General features: G+C 46.4%; 1 protein-coding gene across 1 annotated transcript in view; it reads right to left on the reverse strand.

Moving 5' to 3' along the window:
- Window positions 1-21,459, reverse strand: part of robo2 (roundabout, axon guidance receptor, homolog 2 (Drosophila)) — a 1,057,792-nt gene that overhangs the window by 190,840 nt on the left and 845,493 nt on the right. The window contains exon 6 of the mRNA XM_052015293.1: window positions 3,630-3,757. Coding sequence (XP_051871253.1) covers window positions 3,630-3,757 — 128 coding nt within the window. The remainder of the gene's footprint in view (window positions 1-3,629; window positions 3,758-21,459) is intronic.

Genomic DNA, 21,459 nt, shown 5'->3' on the forward strand with positions numbered 1-21,459 from the left:
TTAGTGGCTTATTCCTGCTTCTGTTTTATTTTCAATTCTCTTGTGCTCCACAGCTGGGGAGGGACATATTGGTCTTGGAGGGATTGTAGTTTGGATTTATCACAATGAATCCTGGACTTCTAGCGTTAACTTCTGAGGAGAGGTTCCACAAACTACAGTTGTATTCTCTGGAGTTCAGAAGGTTAAGAGGTTTTCAAGATACTAAAGGAAAATGAAAGAGTAGAGAGGAGAAACCATTTCCATTGGTTGGGAGTCTATGAATAAGCAGCGAAGAACCATAGTTAGGGGGAGGAATTTCAGGAGTGAGTTGGAACATTTCCATGTGGAGAGGTAGTAAGGAATTTGGAACTCTCTTCTGCAATTGGCAATAGAGGCCATGTCAATTGTTCACTTAAACCTGAAATTCGTGGATTTTTGATAACTTAAGATATTAAGAAATTTGGGTAGATGGAGTTGGTTCATAGAGCAAGAAGGTTCTTCCTAGGCACATTGCATGGGGCTGAAGTCTCCTTCTATTCCTGTACTTCCTGATCCCTCAATATGGAAAGCAAAATGAAACTAACCCCTTGGTGCCATAGAGCCATGGAGCGCAGAAACAAGCTCTTCGGCCTATCCTGTTCATGCTGACCATTAAGCACCAACTGTATTATTCCCATTTATCAATATTTGGCCCTTAGTTTTCTGTGCCTTGGCCATTCAAATACTCACAGTGAAAGAATCAAGAAGTTACAGAGCACGGAACAGGCCTTTCGGCCTGAGGTTCCAGTTTGCTGCCTAACTCGAGTTATTACATATATGGGCAAGCAGTGGAGTTACAGGGCGGAGGTGAGAGGGAGGGGTAGGGGTTGTGACCAGCTCCCTTTCAGATTTTGAGCAGAAGTTGCCCGCCCTCAGTGGTGACCTTGACCTTGCTCTAGCTACCAGTAGAGCTCAAGTCTGCTGCCCGTTCTCCATGTTGGGCAAGGGGAGTTGAGGAGATTGAAACTGGCCAATCAGAAGACCACGCAGCCGATGTGCACCTTTGGATGTTGGACACCTCAGGCTTCAGTGGAACCTCTTCCACCTTGAGGTTTTTACAGACAGAGTGTGGTGGGTACATGGATCGAGCTGCCAGAGGAAGTGGTAGAGGTGGGTACAATTACAACATTTAAAATACATTTGGACTGGTCCATGAATGGGAAAGGTTTAGAGGGATATGGGCCAAACACAGTCAAATGGAAGGCACCTTTGTCGGCATGTACGAGTTGGGCCGAAGGGCCTGTTTCCCTGCCGTACAACTCTGTTACTCTTTGACTCTCAGTGACGTCCACATCAGCTCAAATCATCTCTCAACCAATCACAGTCAAGGTGCGCAGACAGCTCTCAGAAATATAGATAAAACCTCTGCTCTGGTTCCACAGCTCTCTGGAACTTGAGAAAGGAGAAGGTCCTTTGGTTTAACGTCGCGTCCAGAAAACAGACGCTTTGAGAGAGCGGCACTCCCTTCTACTGCAATGGCTTGTTTTGGGCTTTGGATCCAGAGATATACACCAACCCACACCACAACCTCCTGACTCAGAGCTTGATGCACGGAGCTAACCCAGGTGTGTGGAGATGAGTATAACTACTGACAATCTTGCTCATGTTTAGCCCTGATGAGCAGAGGCAAATCTCCTTCTCAGATTCTCACAGCACAGAAAGATCCCATTCAGCCCTGTACACCTTTTGCAAAGTCTATTTGCAAATTTTTTTGCAAGGTCTATCCAATTTAATTCTAAAACCAGATAACCCAAGAAAGTACGTCCTCTTTCAGTACAGTTCCAATCTAACTTTCAATGTCTCTACAATTCTATCACTGACTCAGATCCTCTGTTTCACTCCTCAACAACCTGGCGTACAAACAAATTCTTCATCGTTTTGCCTCTAATTCTTAGGAAATTATTTTCAATATATGATATCTGGTTTCTCAACCACTTGCCAGAGGAAACAGTTTCCCCTTCTCTATGAAAATCCTTCCTGAATCAATGGTGTCCCTCCTTAGTACTTCAAGAATCCTCATTTCTCCACTGCTCCCACAGAACTGAAGTCGCTCATGTCTCATGTGAGGGCCCTGTCCAAGGACTTGACACTCTGCCAGGTCCTGAATTGGACGCTCTACTCCAGCCATAAGATCATAAAATACCAGGGCAGAATTTGGCCATTCGGCCCATTGAGTTTTCTTCCCCCATTCAATCATGGCTGAATTTTTTTTTTCTCAGCCCTATTCTCCCCCTTCTCCCTATAACCCTTAAATACACCCAATGACTTGGCCTCCACAGCCCTCTGTGGCAACAAATTCCACAGATTCACCACTATCTGGCTGAAGAAATTCCTCCTCATCTCCGTTTCAAAGGGATGTCCATTTATTCTGAGGCTGTGCCCTTGGATCCTAGACTCTCTTGTTAATGGAAACATCCTCTCCATGTCCACTGTATCCAGGCCTTTCAGTAGTCAGTAGGTTTCAATGAGATCCCCCCTCATCCTTCTGAACTCCATCGAGTAGAGGTCCATTGGGAAGTCTGTTCAAAATGTGGTGTAACTTTGTTCATTTGGCGTTCAATGCTCTGGTTTACAAAGCCGTACACCTTCTTAATCACTTTATCAACAGAAAGACTAATCTCTAGGACTCTCCTGTGAATAATAAGGCAAACATCATTGGGATACTAAATTTATAAAATATCATAGCAGGGAAATAATGTTACCAACCTCTCCTGGAATGCCCTAGTGAAGAGGTTAAACTTCTGGACACTACTTCAGGTCAACCTAAGAGAGAAACTCAGTGGGAGGTCATAAGAGTACTTTGTCATTAAGGTTGGCAAGGAAGTTGGGTGGGGATGTTGGGGGGTGTGCGGTGGTGGTTCCTGGAGAAGACAAGGTGTGGTGGGTGAGGATGAGAGATAAGTACAATGGAATTTCCACCAGATTAAGTCACCATCGAGGGGATCAGCAGACAGAAGGCCAGTGAGGATAGAGGTCGTGAAGATGGCAATTCCCATTTTCTGGAAGGTGGGTGAAACCAAAGGATTGATGACGCCATCTTGGATTTGTCAGCTCGAGCCAAGTAAGGAAAAGCAATCCTGATGGCCTGCTCCATTGTAAGCCCTACCCTAGCATTTCCAATTGTCAGCGGCTTGGATTGTCCTACGCTGTTTTCCGGAAGTGGAGAATGCACACTTCCCATAGGACCTTCCCCCAACATTACATACTCACCCCCACCAACACTGACAACCCTTCCCCTTAACCCTTCACCCAGGCTCTCTAGGAATGAATCTCCAGAATATTGTAGGCGATTAAAAAAATAATTTTCTTTGAACAATTAGTTTAATACAATAAAATAAACAGGAGCATAGAGATAAAGGAATGAAGAATATTGAATCAGCTCCCAGCAAGTCCCTTTACTTTCCAATTGGCATAGGATAGTCTTCACCCATGATGGCCAATGGTATTGGTAGAGTGGGGCATTTGGAGGTGGAAAGTCACATCACAAAATGGCCAGGGATAACTCAGAGCAGAGTTGGTGACTGCGCCATCACAGAATGAGCAGTGCATCCTTTGACAACATTCAGTTGACTCCTCCTCCTTACCCAGGCAATGGCAAAGCCATCTCTTACCTCGTACAGTCAATGTAGCAGTGGCCTCCACCATGCCCACCCGGTTTTCTCCAACGCAGGTGAAGGTTCCCTCGTCATTATTGCTCACCCTCTTGATGCGTAGAGTGTTGTCTTCCTTGATATCATATCTAAAGGAACAGAAGCAGGAGAAAGATATGTTCTAAAATAGGTAAAATTGGTTTATTGTTGTCACATGTACCAAGGTACAGTGAAAACCTTTGTTTTGCCTGCCATCCATACAGGTCATTTCATTACAATAGTACATTGAGGTAGTACAAGGGAAAACAATAACAGAATGTAGAATAAAGTGTTACAGTTACAGAGAAAGTGCAGTGCAGGCAGACAATAAGGTGCAAGGTCATAACGAGGTAGATTGTGAGGTCAAGAGTCCATGTTATCATACAAGAGGTCTGTTCAATAGTCTTATAACAGCGGGATAGAAACTGTCCTTGAGCCTGGTGGTACGTGCTTTCAGGCTTTTGTATCTTCTGCCTGATGGGAGGGGAGAGAAGAGAGACTGTCGGGGGTGGGTGGGGTCTTTGATTATGTCGCTGAGTTTCTCGGTCTCTGAGATGAGGTTTGCCTCTTTCTTTTTTTGACCTCTCCCTCTGTAGGCTCATTGAATCGTACAATGGTTACAGCACAGGTGGGAGACTACTGCCTGTGCCTTCTCCCAACATTTCCATCTCATCATTCTCATTCTGCTGCACCGTAGCCTTGCAAGTTATTTTCTCTCAAGTGCCTGTCCAATTCCTCTTGAAGGTCTTAACTGACTCTGCTTCCACACCCCTACTCAAGGACACAAGAAAATAGGAGCAGGAGGAGGCCACTCGGCCACTCAAGCCTGCCCCTCTGTTCAATATGATCGTGGCTGATCCATGCTGGCCTCAACTCCCCTTCTGTGCTGGTTCCCCATACACCTCAGTCCCTTAAGCTCTCATCTATCTCCACCTTAAATATACCCAATGATCCGGCCTCCACCACCCTCAGGGACAGGGAATTCCAGAGGTTCACCACAGAGAGAAGAAACTCCTACGCACCTTAGTTTTAAATGACCAGCCCCTTATTTTGCAATAGTGTCCCCTTCTTTGTGACTCCCCAACCAGTGGAAACATCTCAGCATCAACACTGTCAAGCCCCCTTCGGCAGCAACAAACAATCTGCTGGATGAACTCAGGGGGCCAAACAGCATCTGTGGACGGGAAAGGAATTATCGACTGCTTTGGTAGCGTTCCACAGTCACCATTCTTTACGTAATAAAAAAGCTTTTCTTTACATCTCCCTTGTCTCTTATGCCTACCGTTTTAAATCTGTGGCCTCACAGTCTTCAAACCATTACTATATTGGAACAGAGACACAAGGTTTTGCAGTGAATGATGTGTTGGATGCGGAGGCTCGTGAGGTGGTAGGTGAGGACAAGGGGAACCCTATCCCTGTTTTATGTCGAGGGGGGGGCGATGGGGTGAGGGCAGACGTGAGGGAAAGGGAGGAGATGCGGGTGAGGGCTGTATTGATAGCAATGGAGGGGAAACCCTGTCTTCTGAAAAAAAGAGGACATCTCGCATGTCCTGGAATGGAAAGCCTCATCATGAGAGCAGATGCAGCAGAGAATGGGGGAACTGAGAAACTTCTCACATCATTCCCACATCCTCCTCCCTCCCCCACTTACCTATCTTGGATTCACCTATCACCTGCCAGCTCTTGATCCTAACCCCCTCCCCACCCCTCAACCCTTTTATTCTGGCTTCTGCCCTCTTCCTTTCCAGTCCCAATGAAGGGTCTCGGCCCGAAACGTCGACTGTACTTTTCCCTCCATAGGTGCTGCCTGACACGTTGAGTTCCTCCAGCGTTTTGTGTGTTGTTTTATATTGGAACAGCTCCCCTCTCTTCCCTCCCTCAAGCCCTTCCTGAATGTCCACCTCTATCAAATCTCCTCTCAGCCTTCCTTGCTCCAAGGAGAACAATCCCATTTTCCCCGGTCTAACTTCACCTTCCCTCCACAAGTCTTGGCACACAAGGAAAGCTAATTGAAAACCTGGCTGAATACTTTGAGCTGTGTGCTGACAACCACCCACTGCAGGACCCAAAGGGTTGTGGCCACACACACCAAATAGGAAAACGTAGCTGCTTTATAGGAGGTGAGAACATGGGAGTCGCTTTCAATCCCAAAGCACTTTTGAAGTACATTCAGAATCAGAATCAGAGTTTATTATCACTGACTTATATGAACATAGAAGAGTACAGCACAATACAGGCCCTTCGGCCCACAATGTTGTGCCAACCTTTAAACCTCGCCTAAGACTATCTAACCCCTTCCTCCCACATATCCCTCTATTTTAAATTCCTCCATATGCTTATCTAGCAATCTCTTGAATTTGACCAATGCACCTGCCTCCACCACCGCCCCAGGCAGCGCATTCCATGCCCGAACCACTCTCTGGGTAAAAAACCTTCCTCTGATATCTCCCTTGAACTTCCCACCCATTACTTTAAAGCCATGCCCTCTTGTATTGAGCATTGGTGCCCTGGGAAAGAGGCGCTGGCTGTCCACTCTATCTATTCTTCTTAATATTTTGTACACCTCTATCATGTCTCCTCTCATTCTCCTTGTCTCCAAAGAGTAAAGCCCGAGCTCCCTTAGTCTCTCCTCATAATGCATACTCTCCAAACCATATATGACATGAAATGCGTTGTTTTGCAGCAGCAGTACAGTGCAAAGACATAAAATTATTGTGTACTAAGAAGTAAATAGTGCAGAGAAAAGGAATAATGAGGTAGTGTTCATGGGTCCATGGACCATTCATGGACTGCAGAGGGATAATAGATCAAACAGCCTCCCTCACGGATTTACCTGTTGCAGTAGATTAAGGAGGATGTTTGAGGCGGAGAGAGTGTCAGAGAGGCTCAGGATGGGGGTTCCAGAGCTGAGAGTTGAGATGATGCTAACGATGGAGCAACAAAATTCTGGGATATGGAAGAGACCAGTTGGAGAGGCACTTTTACCAAGATTTCCTAAATTCAGATGCTCAAATTGATTTATTTGGGATTCAAACTCTTCCCAGAATCAGTGGTTGAGTGATTACCCCACCTAGGGAAGGATAAGCAGTTGTGGTACATGTTTCCTGCGTGACCTCAGAGGGTTCTGGGTTTGGGGAATGTTGGCTATCTCAGGGTAAGATGGCATTGGGATGTGAAAGCTAGGTCGAGAATGTCAAAGTGAGGATGCTGCCATCCTGGGAGCCAAAGTCAGCGAGTTTTGTGTTATAAGCGAATGAGAAATGATACGTCTTACAAAATGGATAACAGAGACCATAAGATATTGGAGCAGGAGTAGGCCATTCGGCCCATCGAATCTGCTCCGCCATTCAATCATGGCTGGTTTTCTTTTTCAATCCTATTCTCCTGTTTTCTCTCCGTAACCCTTAACCCCCTTACCAATCAAGAGCCCATCAAACTCTGCCTTAAGTACACCCAATGACTTGTCCTCCACAGAATTTCACAGATTCACCACCCTCTGGCTGAAGAAATTCCTCCTCATCTCAGTTTTAAAGGGATGTCCCTCGGATCCTGGACTGTCCCACTGATGGAAACATCCTCTCCACGTCCACTCTATCCAGGCCTTTCAGTCTCTGGGAGGTTTCAGTGAGATCCCCCCTCATTCTTCTGAACTCCATCAAGTACAGGCCCAGAGATATCAAATGCTCTTCATAGGTCAAGCCTTTCATTTCCAGCATCATTCTTGTGAACCTCCTCTGGACCCTCTCCAGGGCCAGCACATCCTTCCTTAGATATGGGAGCTAAAATTGCTCACAATATTCCAAATGTGGTCTAATCAATGCCATCTCGAGGTTAGAAGAAGAGGATGTCCTTCTGGTGAAAGTGCTCCCGCATAACTGTTGGGGAGGGAGGTCAGCAGGTTCAGAGTATAATCTTTACCTGGGATGTTGGTAAGCCTTGGCACTTTTGGGGCAGGTTGATGCAATACCTAGGAATAATGGACTGAACAAACTCTCACAAAGAACTAGAGGGCACGGGTTTAAGGTGAGAGGGGAAAGATTTAATAGGGGCAACTTTTTTTTACACAGAGTGGTCAGTATATGGAACGAGCTGACAAGGGAAATGGTCAAGGCAGGTACAATAATAAGGGCAGGCACAGTAGTGTAGTGGTTGGTTTAACGTTATTACAGCGCCAGCAACCCGGGTTCAATTCCAGCCGCTGTCTATAAGGAGTTTGTACGTTCTCCCCGTGTCTGCGTGGGTTTCCTCCGGGTGCTCCGGTTTCCTCCCACATTACACAGATGTACAGGTTAGGAAGTAGCGGGCATGCTACGTTGGTGTCAGAAGCGTCGCAAAACTTGCGGGCTGCCCCCAGGACACTTTACATAAATGATGCATTTCACTGTATTTTGATGTAATAAAGAAATCTTATCTTAACTTTTAAAAGACACTTGGACAGGTACATGGATTGGAAAGGCTGAGAGGGATATGGACCAAACGCTGGCAAATGGGACTAACTTGGACGGGCATCTTGGTTGGCTTGGACCAATTGGGCTGAAGGGTCTATTTCTGTGTTGTATAACTCTGTGAACCTAAGTGTATTGAGATCAGCATTGCATTCACCTGAAGAGTGAAGCAAACCTTCACTCTTACATCTAAACCATTCTCCACCACTTTGAATGCAAAATTCCTGGAGTATTTCTGCTTAAAGCAACTGGTAGAAAATTTACCCTGGGTGAAAAAAAGCCTTAACAGAATCATTCAAGACACTACACGGCTTTAAAGTGATATTGCAAAATATCACCAGCCATTAGGATTCAAATCCCGATACAATTTGGTCTGATTTTTGTTTCATCAAAAGCCGAGTGCTTTTCTGAAGGGGATTATTGTTGCACTGCGTGATTAATGTAGCTTTCACAGTGCGCTGATGACAGCCTGTACAGAATGGGCAGGTTTCACAATACTGCCGAGGAAGAGGGAGCAAAGAAATGTGCAGAGCAAACACTTTTGTCTGCTCCCCTCCCCCACCCCCCCACCCTCCCCAACCTCACATCGAAACAAAGGAAGATCCAACAGCTCCACAACTCCCTCCGGCTGATCAGCAGTCCTCCCAGCTGAACGCAACAGTGTGGCTTCTCCCCTCGCATTAGCAATATGCCAGCCGGGCTGCACACAGCAAGATTCCACAACCAGGAAGGACCGAGAGTGTCTGGGCGTTTTTGTTGTTGTTCTTGATCGGGGGGCTAAATATCGGTCATGACCTATATTTATTCCTTGAAGGTAGTTGGAAAGGGAGGTGGATTTTGTGCCCATCCTCAGTTACCTGTGAAGCTGTGGGGCTTCCTGAGCCCACTCAGAGGGCAGTTGTAAGTCAACCACATAGCCGTGAGTTTGAGGTCACACACTAGACCAGAAGAGGTGAGGATGGCAGATTTCTTTCCCTGAACCTTTGCCTTTCCTTCCCTGTTTCTACAACAATACAATAGTTCCATGGCCTCTGTGGCTGAGACTGACTTTTTATTTTCTGATTTACCAAATGAATTTAAATCCTCAGATGCTCAGGTAGGACTTGAACACACACCTCAAGATCAACAGTTCAATTCCCTTGTTCATCTTCAAAATAGCTGCCATGGGAACTTCCTTGTCCTCCTGAGGGGGCAGGTGGGCTCTCAGTTCGCCCTTCTAGGAAAGATTAGGGGAATGTTTGCTTCTTTCAAGAATTCAGGGTCTGAGTGGGAGCCAGAGAGTTTCCTTCGAGGGAAGACCTCCCCACTTTGGGAGCTGGGTTCAGTAGCAGCTGAAGGTGAGATCGAAGCCAAGATCGGGAGGGTGAAGGTGTGTGCACACCAACTGCTGACAGACGCACAAGGCACAGAACAAAACACAAGCAGCTCAGAAGGCTTCACCTAATCAGTGGCTTTTTGTCTCATTGCAAAGTGCTGACCTGGCTGGGTCTGAAGGTTGTGTAATTACAGTACGGGACGGAAATTGCAGATCAGCTAAAACTGATGCAAAAGAATGTTTTCAAACCCAAGCTGTGGAGAAATCAGAGGTGTGTTCAGTTCCACACTGCCTCGCGAGAAGGAATATCATTTCATTAACCCTTCGAGGACTGAACCCAATGGCACCTCCCCCCACCACCACTGCCAACTTCAACCTACCCCATTCTTGCCCAGAAGTTGCTGGACCCCGACTTAAGTCAAGCCATTTTGTTCCCACTCAGCTGGTCACTGTCCCCTGTCTGACCCTGGAAGGTAGGCTAATTGGCCACTGTAAATTGCCCCTTGCGTTATAGAGTCATGCAGCCATCCATGTCAGTTGAAAGGAGATTTAATCGAAGTGTTTAACATGATAAGGGAGGTTGGTGGAGTAAGTGAGAAATTGATGAGCAGGGGAGATGTTTGAAGATGCTCCACTGGAGATCCAGAGAGAAGATTAGGAGTTTGTGGAACAGCACATCACAGACACCAGCCTCCCCTCCGTGGACTCTGTCCACACTTCTCGCTGCCTCGGTAAAGCTGCCAACATAATCAGACCCCACCCACCCCAGACATTCTCCCTTCTCCCCATTGGGCAGAAGATACAAAAGTTTGAAAGCACGTCCCACCAGGCTCAAGGACAGCTTCTATCCTGCTGTTATAAGACTATTGAATGGTTCCCAAGTACAATAAGATGGACTCTTGGCTTCACAACATACCTCGTCATGGCCTTGCACCTTACTGGTATTAGTATTGGTTTATTATTGTCACTTGCACCGAGGTACAGTGAAAAATTTGTCTTGCATACCGATCGTACAGGTCAATTCATTACACAGTGCAGTTACATTGAGTTAGTACAGACTGCATTGAGGTAGTACAGGTAAAAACAATAACAGTACAGAGTAAAGTGTCACAGCTACAGGGAAGTGTATTGCACATAGACAACAAGGTGCAAGGTCAAACAAGGTGGATAGTGAGGTCAGAGTCCATCTCATTGTATAAGGGAACCGTTCAATCATCTTATCACCGTGGGGTAGAAGCTGTCCTTGAGCCTGGTGGTACGTGCCCTCAGGCTCCTGTATCTTCTATCTGGTGGAAGAAGAGAGAAGAGAGAATGTCCCGGGTGGGTGGGGTCTTTGATTGTGCTGGCTGCTTCACCAAGACAGCAAGAGGTAAAGACAGAGTCCAAGGAGGGGAGGCTGGTGTCCATGATGTGCTGGGCTGTGTCCACAACTCTCTGCAGTTTCTTGCGGTCCTGGGCAGAGCAGTTGCCGCACCAAGCCGTGATGCACCCAGATAGGATACTTCCTATGGTGCATCGATAAAAGTTGGTAAGTGTCAAAGGGGACAAACCAAATTTCTTTAGCTTCCTGAGGAAGTAGAGGTGCTGCTGAGCTTTCTTGGCCGTGGCATCTACGTGATTTGACTAGGACAGGCTGTTGGTGATATTAACTCCCAAGAACTTGAAGCTCTCAACCTTCTCGACCTCAGTACCATTGACGTAGACAGGTGCATGTACACCGCCCCCTTTCCTGAAGTCAATGACCAGCTCTTTTGTTTTGTTCTATTGTTTGCCAGCACTGCACTTTCTCTGTAACTGTAACACATTATTCTGCATCCTGTTATTGTTTTCCCTTCTACTACATCGATGCACTGTTGTAGTGAAATGATCTGTATGGACGGTATGCAAGACTGTACCTCGATACATGTGACAATAATAAACCAATTTTTGTTCATGCAAAGAGTTGTCATGATTCAGAATGCACCACCTGAAATGGAAACAACCTCAATAGGAACTTACCGTGAGAAATTGGATAAGACACTTCGAGATATAGAGCTGTGAGGACAAAGTGAGGCCAACTTTCAGAGCTGGTACAGGGTCAAAAGGCTCTCCTCCCTGAGACACATGGAGATATCAAGGTAACCTTGGATCAAAGACCCCACCCACCCGGGACATTCTCTCTTCTCTCCTCTTCCATCGGATAGAAGATACAGGAGCCTGAGGGCACGTACCACCAGATTTAAGGACAGCTTCTACCCCACTGTGATAAGACCATTGAACGGTTCCCTTATACAATGAGATGGACTCTGACCTCACGATCTACCTTGTTGTAACCTTGCACCTTATTGCACTGCACTTCCTCTGTAGATGTGACACTTTACTCTGTACTGTTATTGTTTATACCCGTACTACATCAATGCACTCTGTACTAACCCAATGTAACTGCACCGTGTAATGAATTGACCTGTACGAACGGTATGCAAGACAAGTTTTTCACTGTACCTCGGTACAAGTGACAATAATAAACCAATACCAATACCAATAAAGGCAGATGTTAAGAAGCATATTTCAGGAAGGAAGATAGAGAGGTTTAGGAGGGGGATTTCAGAGCTCTGGGCCCAGGAAGTAAAAGACATGACTATCAGTGTTGTAACAATGGAGATTAGGAGTGATTGAGAGGTCAGAGTTGGAGGCAGAGATCTGGAAGGGTTGTAGGGCATTACCAGAATAAAGGGCGGGGGGGGCAGGGTGGGTGGTGGGTGGGATGGGGGGGGGGTTGAGTTGATGAACATAGAACATAGAACAGTACAGCAGAGAACAGGCCCTTTGGCCAACCATGTTGTGCCAACTTAGCTAATCCCTTCTACCTGCAGAAATCCCAGATCCTTCCAGTTTCTTCTCATTCACGTGCCCATCCAAGCCCCTCTTAAAAGCCCCCAATGAATGTGCCTCCACTACCCTATCAGGCAACGCATTCCAGGCATCCACCACTCTCTCAGTAAAAAACGTACCTCTCACCTCTGTTCTGAACCTACTCCCTCTCACATTAAATGAATGCCCTCTGGTATTGGATCGCTCAATAATGGGAAAAAGATATTGCTTGTCCACCCTATCTGTGCCCCTCATCATTTTATTCACTTCCAACAGATCACCCCTCAGCCTCCACCTCTCCAGACAAAAGAGCCCAAGTTTGTTCACCCTCTCCTGATAGCACATGCCCTCTAATCCTCGAAGCAAGACCATGTCACCGAACACCACGTCAGACACAAATGTTATAACCACCCAACACATGTGCACGTGTGTCCTTCTGTACATGCATGTGTGTCTTTCTGCACAGCAGTGTGATGGGCCAGTGTTTATCATTCATCCCTTACTGCCCTTCAGCTGGTGGTGAGCTGGAGGTGAGCTGGCCTCTTGACCAGCAGCATTGAGTATAGGAGTTGGGATGTCATGTTGCAGTTGTAGAAGACATTGGTGAGACCGCACCAGGAGTATTGTGTACAGTTTTGGTTGCCCAGTAATGGGAAAGATGTCATTCAACTGCAAAGAGTGCAAAGCAGACTTACAACCTCAACATCAATTTCTCTAACTTACGGTAACCCCACCCTTTCTGTTTCTTTCCCCCCACTCCTTTATCTTCCTGTGGCTCCCTTCCCCTGCCTTAATGACCTGCCCATCTCCTCTCCTCCCCTCCCCCATCCTTTATTCCATGGTCCACTGCCCTGTCCTACCAGATTCCTTCTTCTTCAGCCCTTTGCCTCTTCTACCTATCAGCTCTCAGCTTATTACATCTCCCACCCCCCCCTCCCTCACCTACCTACCTTCCCCCTCTCACCTGGACTCGCCTATTCCCTGCGTATGGTCCTCCCCCTCCCCCCACCTTCTTATTCTGGCTTCTGCCCTCCTCCTTTCCAGCCCTGATGAAGGGTCTCAGCCCGAAACGTCGACTGTTTATTTCCCTCTACGGATGCTGCCTGACCTGCTGAGTTCCTCCAGCACTTTTTGTGCATTGCTCCAGATACCAGCATCTGCAGAATTTCTTGTGTCTCAGACTTACGAGGATGTTGCCAGGATTCGAGGGTCTGAATTAAAGGGAGAGGTGGAGCAGGCGAGGACTTTATTCATTGGAGCAAAGGATACTGAGGGGTGTATAAAATCATGAGGGACATAGATAAGGTGAATGTGCACAGTCTTTTTCCAAGGAAAGGGAACCAAAAACTAGAGGGCATGTTTAAAGTGAGAGGGGTAAGATTTAAAATGGGACTTGAGGGGTAACTTCTTTGCGCAGAGCGGGGTGCGTATATAGAACAAGCTGCCAGATGAAGTGGTTGAGGCAGGTATAATGTAAACATTTAAGAGATACTTGGACAGATACATGGATAGGAAAGGTTTAGAAGGCTACGGACCAAATGCTGGCAAACGGGACTAGCTTGGATGGGACATCTTGATCGGCATGGACAAGTTGGGCCGAAGGATCTGTTTCCGTGCTGTATGACTCTAACTCAATCTCTCACTGGGTCATTACAGAGCACCTCTAAAAATCAACCCTGTTGCCATCTGGTCTGGAGTCAAATATATTAGGCCAAGCCAAAGGTTTCTTCCCCTGAAGGACATTCTTAAATCAGATGGTTCTTAAAACTGAGGTTCTTCTCTGAATTGCCATAATTTGAATGGTACAACTGCACTGGTGGGATCTAAACCCAGTCTGAACCCCAGGATCGTTTGCCCGGAGATTAACAAGTGTGCCACCATCATACTCGTTACATGTGAGTTTGTACATGTGCTTGTGTGCTCATGTCTGCTTGTATGATTTTGTACATTTGTATGTGCAATCCTGAGCTGTCCTATGTGTGTGTGTAGCTCAGTGTGCATGTGTGCACTACTGCATGCTTGCAGGTCATGTGTGTCAGTGTACATGTGTATGTGTGTCTGAATGTTTCCTTGTGTTTGTGTGTGTTGGTGTTGATGTGTATGTGTGATTGTGTGTACCTGTTTACCAATGTGTGCCTATGTGTATATATCTGTGTGTGCGTGCCAGTGCTGATGTATGCGAGTGTGTGTGCATGTGTGTGTGCACGTGTGTGCTTTAGTGTCTATATACATGCGTGTGTGATTGTAGGTACCCATGTGTGCCAGTGGGTGTGTGTGTGTGTGTGTGTGTGTGTGTGTGTGTGTTCATGTGTGCGAGTATGCGAGAGAGCGTGCATGTTGCAACTCTCTGAATTTAACTCACTCACTGTGCTGCCAACAGACACTCAGTTGTTCAAGCTCGCTTTTCGTGCCAAGATACGTGATCACCCTCAGCACTCTGCTCATCCAACTAACCAAGTCAGTCAAGCATGACTTTGAGTTGCACTATTTGACACAAGTGGTTCCAATGTTTGTACTGGAGGCAAAGGGGTGAGCTGTGCACTCTGCCCTGTGTCTCACCCCTCAGTGCACTGGGCTGGTGTACCGACATGCAAAGACTGATGACTATTCGCAAAACCTGCCACAAATAAACTCCTTAATGATATGGTGTACTTGCATTGATGCCTGCAGCATATCCCCTGGCTGGTAATATGATCTGCTTCTTCCACAGAATGCAAACAAAGCAATGGCTTTCAGGAATTCTCCAGAGGGCATCGGTGCTGAGTTCTCTTGTTCCTGGTCCAGATTCCAGGCCCCGCATCTCCCATTCAATCCCTGTGACTGAGGGGCATGGAGCTGAATCTCAACAGGAAAACTGGAGGGACTTGACGGATAAGTTGATTGGCCAGCAATGCACGCTGTGTTTGACCAGCCAGGGTTTCCTTGGTGGTGAACTTGTCTACTTCTCAGCAGGGGTGGAAGGGTTACTTTGGAATGGTAAGACCCAAGAAGCTATCTGTTTTTTGGTGGCATTGAGCCAGTTGGGTTGGACATTTCCAACCAGAGCCAATGTGCTCCAAATTCTGGTGAAGTACTCCCAAAGAGCCTCAGCAGCTTAGGAAACGAAGCATCACAACACCCACCGGAGCATTTCCAAGCCTCTTTGGAGTCACTGGGTTATTATGTCTAATTGCGCAAGACATCGGTGAGGCCGCAGTTGGGAGTATTATGAACAGTTTTGGTTACCCTGTTACAGGAAGGAAGTCATAAAGCTGGAAAGAGTGCAAAGAAGACTTAACATAGAACATAGAACACTACAGCACAGTACAGGCCCTTCGGCCCACAATGCTATGCTGACATTTTATCCTGCTCCAGGATCTATCCAACCCCTCCCTCCTACAAAGCCCTCCATTTCTCTATCATTCATTTTACATCATTGTCTATCATTCATTTACAAGAACATTGCCAGGATTTGAGGGCCTGAGTTACAGGGAGAGGTTGGGCAGGCTTGGACCTTATTCCTTGGAGCGTAGGAGACTGAGGGGTGACCTTATAGAGGTGTATAAAATCATGATAGGGTGAATGCACACAGTCTCTTTTCCCCAGAGAAAGAGAACCATAAACTAGATGGCATAAGTTTAAGGTGAGAGGGGAAATATTTAAAAGGGACCTGAGGGGCAACTTCTTCACACAGAGGGTGGTGCGTATACGGAAAGAGCTGCCAGAGAAAGTGGTTGAGGGAAGGTACAATAAAGGTATTTAAAATAGGAAAGGTTTGGAGGGATACAGGTCAAACATGGGCAAATGGGACTTGCTTAGGTGGGCACCTTGGTCGGTATGGATGATTTGGGCCGAAGGGCCTGTTTCTGTGCTGTATTAGTCTATGACTTGATGATTCCACCAGCTTAAAAAGTGTCCAACATTCACATTTGAAGGAAAAGGCAACTTTCGCCCAAATCCAGGATGATGGCTTGGATGGGGAGCAGAGGAGTTTGACTGGAGTGGTACCTGATTCATAGCATCAGAGACGTGGACAAACTGGAGAAGGGGGGGGGTTGTACCTCGGAGAAAGCAAGGGGAGATCTAACAGATGAACGGTTTTATCAAAATGATGAATGGTTCTGAACAGAGTAAATGCAAGGTGTTTCCAGTGGCAGGAAGGTCAGTATAGATCTAAGAAAACTGGCAAAGGAGTTTTTTTTTGCAGAGAATTGTGAGGCAGATTTGTGGATTAACCAGATTCAACAGGAACCTTTAAATAAAAGCTGAATAAATATTACAGGGAAAATTTTATTGGGCTGTGGGCAGAATTTAATGCACAGCAAATCATGAGAAGAAGAATATAAAAACTGTATTCTGGTGAAGCGTCTTTGATCTCAAACATTAACTCTGTTTCTCTTCCCACAGTCCTGGCCTGACCTGTCGAAGATTTCCAGCAAGTTTCTGTTTTTATTTCAGAAAGAGGAATAGGCAGAGGCTGTTAGAGCCCTTGAACCTGCTCTGGCACTCAACAAGATAGCAGCTTGTCTGACTGCGGCCTCAGCTCCACTTTCCTGCCTGTTCCCCATCACATACAACTCCCCTGTAGCTCAAAATTCAGTGCTGAATACACAATAACTCAGTCTCCATGGGTCTGTGGGGCAAACAGTTCCAAAGGTTCACAGGTCTCTGAAAGGAGAAAATCCTTGCCTCTGTCTTGTGGGCAATGCAATATCCTGTTTCCCTGTATCATGTGTACAATTCCTCTCTCCACTGGTACAGCCTAACATGCTGGGTATGTTCACACCCCTGTTATCAGCAACACATTACACTCCTTTATCTGTGATATCCCCCCTAACAGCCCCTGGTGACACCTACAACTCATCCCTATGGCAACCCAGGCCCCAGCCTACCACAGATATTCCCTTTCTTCTATCCATCCACCATCGACCTTCTCTGCAAACTTAAAACTACCTATTTTCAAATCGTTCTTTTCCAGTTCTGATGAGTCTTCGACCTGAAATGTTAACTCTGCTTCTCTCTCCACAGATGCTGCCTGACCTGCTGAGTGCTTACAGCATTGTCTGTTACGTTCTCCCCGTGTCTGCGTGGGTTTCCTCCGGGTGCTCCGGTTTCCTCCCACATTCCAAAGACGTACGGGTTAGGAAGTTGTGGGCGTGCTATGTTGGCGCCAGAAGCGTGACGACGCTTGCGGGCTGCCCCCAGAACACTCAATACAAAGATGCATTTCAATGTGTGTTTCAATGTACATGTGACTAATAAAGAAATCTTATTCCAATATCCTGAGCCTCTGTTCCAGTTCTAGATTCTCTCACGAAGGAAAACATCACCCTGTGAAGACCGTTTTAATAAGATCCCCTGCTGTTCTTCTGAACTCTCTGCTCAGTCTCTCCTCAGAGGATTAAACGCACCCTCCCTCCCCTCCCCAATCCTTTCCCAAAGTTTGATCGAGCAAACTTTCTCTGAATTCCCTCCCAAGGCTCCCTCCTTTCCTGAGACAGGAAGAGCAAAACTGTACGCAGTGATCCAGGTGTGGTCTTACCAACAGCCTGCAAAGTTCAGCAAGACTTCTGTACTTTTATATTCCATACCATTTGCACTAAAGGTCAACATTCCATTCTATTTACTTGTTATACCTGGATGCCAACCTTCTGTCAACTTTGCACATCAACACTCTACATTCTCAATAACTTTACACTATTTGAATGACATGCGGATTTCTTTTCATTGTTCACATTGGATAACCTCACCTTTCCCAGCATTGGATTCTGTTTGTGACCTTTTAACCCACTCACTGAACCTATCTCTACCCCAGTGCAGACTCTGTGTACATCGAACAGTACAGCACAGGAATAGGCCTTTCAGCCCGCAATATCTGTGCCGAACACGGTGCCAAATTATACTAAATCTGTGGGCGGGCACGGTAGTGTAGTGGTTAGCGTAACGCTATTACAGCGCCAGCGACCTGGGTTCAATTCCGGCCGCTGTCTGTAAGGAGTTTGTACGTTCTCCCCGTGTCTGCGTGGGTTTCCTCCAGGTGCTCTGGTTTCCTCCCACATTCCAAAGACATACGGGGTAGGAAGTTGTGGGCGTGCTATGTTGGTACTGGAAGCGTGTCGACACTTGCGGGCTGCCCCCAGAACACTCTACGCAAAAGATGCATTTTATTGTGTGTTTCGATGTACATGTGACTAATAAAGATATCTTATCTTATCTCTTCTGCCTGTACATGATCTGCATCCCTCCATTCCCTGTACATTCATGTGTCTGACAGCTCTTAAACACCACTATCGTATCTGCCTCCACCAGCACCCCTGACAGTCTGTTCAAAGCACCCACCACTCCCTGTGTAATAAACTTGCCCTGTATACCTCCTTTAAACTTCCCCTCTCTCACCTTATATGCATGTCCTCTGACATCTGAAATTTCTACCCTGGTAAAATGATTCTGACTGCCTCCCCTATCTCTGCCTCTCATAATGTTGTAAACTTCTATCAGGTCTCCCCTCAGCCTCCGATGCTCCAGAGAAAACAACCCAAGTTTGTCCAACCTTCTTTCAGCCTCTGCACAACTTGCTTCCCCATTTCTTTTTATATTCTCTGCAAATCTGGCTCCAATGCACCCTGTCTAAGTCACTAATATAGACAGTGAGTAGCTGAGAACCCAGAACTAATTCCAGAAGCAAACAATAGTCACAGCTAGAGAAACAAAGGACTGCAAATGCTGGAATCTAGATGAAAAACACGATGATGCTGGAGGAACTCAGCAGGCCAGGCAGCGTCCGTGGAGAAAAGCAGGCGGTCAACGTTTCAGGTCAGGACCCTTCTTCAGGACTGAAGATAGGAAAAGGGGAAGTCCAATATATAGGAGGGAAAAGCAGAGCAGTGATAGGTGAACAAAAGAGGGGAGGCGGGGTGGGCACAGGGTGGTGATAGGTAGATGCAGGTAAGATAGTCAGAGCTTGCAAACTGAGAATGATCCATGTATCTCGACTTTCTGTTTTCTGTTTGTTAACCGATCCTCTATCCATTACGTATATAATAAAAGCAGAAAATGCTGGAAAAACTCAGCAGGTCAGGCAGCATCTATGGAAAGCGAAACAGTCAACATTTCGCTAATGTGACCCTTCATCAAAACTATGAAGGAGAGAGACACAAGTTAGTTTTCAGTAGGAGAGAACGTGGGGGAGGGATGTGTAGAAGGAAATGTCTGTGATAGGATGAGTCCAAGTGGCTTAATAGGTGCCGTTACTAGCACATTAAGCCTCTTGGTCTGTGTTTTGTGTTGCTAATGGTAAGGTGGTAACAGAGCAAGAACAGAGTTCCCCTCTTTCTTCTACACCACCAGCCTCCATACTTAAATTGGTAAATTGGTTTATTATTGTCACAGGTATCGAGGTACAGAGAAAAACTTTGCATTGCACGCCATCCATACAGATCACTTCATCACATCAGTACAACAGAATCAATGAGCAATACAGCACGGATACAAGCCCTTCAGCTTGACGAGTCCATGCTGACCATGGTGCCCGCCTATCTAGTTCCAATTTCCTGAGTTCGGCCCATATCCCTCCAAGCCCCGCCCCTCCATGTCCCTGTCCTACATTGAGGTAGTACAAGGGAAAAGCAATAACAGAATGCAGAATAAAGTGTTGCAGTTACAGAGAAAGTGCAGTGCAGGCAGACAATAAGGTTCAAGGGCCACAACGAGGTAGATTGTGAGGTCAAGAGTCGATCTTATCATACTAGAGGACCATTTAATAGTCTTATAACAGCGGGATGGAAGCTGTCCTTGAGCCTGGTGGTACATGCTTTCAGGATTTTGTAACTTCTCCCAAATGGGAGGGGGGACGGAAGGGTGGGAATGGGGGGGGGGGAAAGAAGAGAGGATTGGGGTCTTTGATCATGTTGGCTGCTTTACCGAGGCAGCGAGAAGTGTAGATGGAGTCCACGGAGGGGAGGCTGGTTTCCGTGATGTGCTGAGCTGTGTCCACAACTCTCAAAATGTAATGAATCATCCTTGCAATTTCCACCAAATCCATGCTGATACAATAACCTCAGCAACATGAGACCTTATCACATGCAGTGACTATTGTGGGGTATTTAATTAAATGCCTTCCAGAATCCAGATACACGACACTATTAATTCCCCTTTATTCACCCTGCACATTGCATCCTAAAACAACACCAATACATTTATCAAACTTCCCTTTCATAAAACAACGTTGTCTCTGCCTGCTCTGCCATCACTTCCTTTATTACGGATTCCCAATGTTAGCAACCTGTCTGCAAGGACTCTTACAAATTTCTACAGATGTGCAGTGGAGAGCATCCTGACTGGTTGCATCACTGCCTGGTATGGACGCTCCAATGCGCAGGATCGCAAGAGGCTGCAGAGGTTTGTAGACTCAGCCAGCTCCATCATGGGCACAACCCTCCCCACCGTTGAGGACATCTTCAAGAGGCGGTGCCTCAGGAAGGCAGCATCCATCACTAAGGACCCATACCGTCCAGGACATGCCCTTTTCTTGTTACTTCTCAAGGAGGAGGTACAGGAGGCTGAAGAACCACACCCAACAATTCAGGAACAGCTTCTTCCCCTCTGCCAACAGATTTCTGAACGGTCCATGAACACCACCTCGTTATTTCTTTTTTTTGCACATTTTACTTATTTTTGTAATTTATAGATTTTACGCCTTGCACTGTACTGCTGCCGCAAAACAAATTTCACGTCATATATCAGTGATAATAAATCTGATTCTGATTCTGATTCAGTAGCTCCCTTTTCCCCTCTCTTTCTTTCCTTTCTTGAACGTCTGTGTTGCACGTGTGATTGGGAAGTTACCACATGTAAATTGTCTTAAAGACTCAGTGGCAATTTTCAAAATTCCTGACTTGGGGAAAAAAAAAGCAGGACTGTGAAAAGAGAGCACAGAGAGTGGGAATAATTGAAGGGCTAGCACAGTTAGATGGAATGAACAGTCTCCATGTGTGCTTCTATAAAGCAGGTATGGGCTTCAGGGAACGTCTGCTTTCCTGGGAGTTCTGCTTTCAACATTTCCTTCTGGTGTGCAAGCACTGACTTTCCTTGGATTACAAGGGGGATTGCCTTCCTGCTCCCTCAAGCAGTGGACCAACTGCTCTGCCCAGGACCTCAAGAAACGGCAGAGAGTTGTGGACACAGCCCAGCGCATCACGGAGACCAGCCTCCCCTCCTTGGACTC

This window comes from Pristis pectinata, chromosome 4 (assembly GCF_009764475.1).
Source record: "Pristis pectinata isolate sPriPec2 chromosome 4, sPriPec2.1.pri, whole genome shotgun sequence".
NCBI lineage: Eukaryota > Metazoa > Chordata > Chondrichthyes > Rhinopristiformes > Pristidae > Pristis > Pristis pectinata.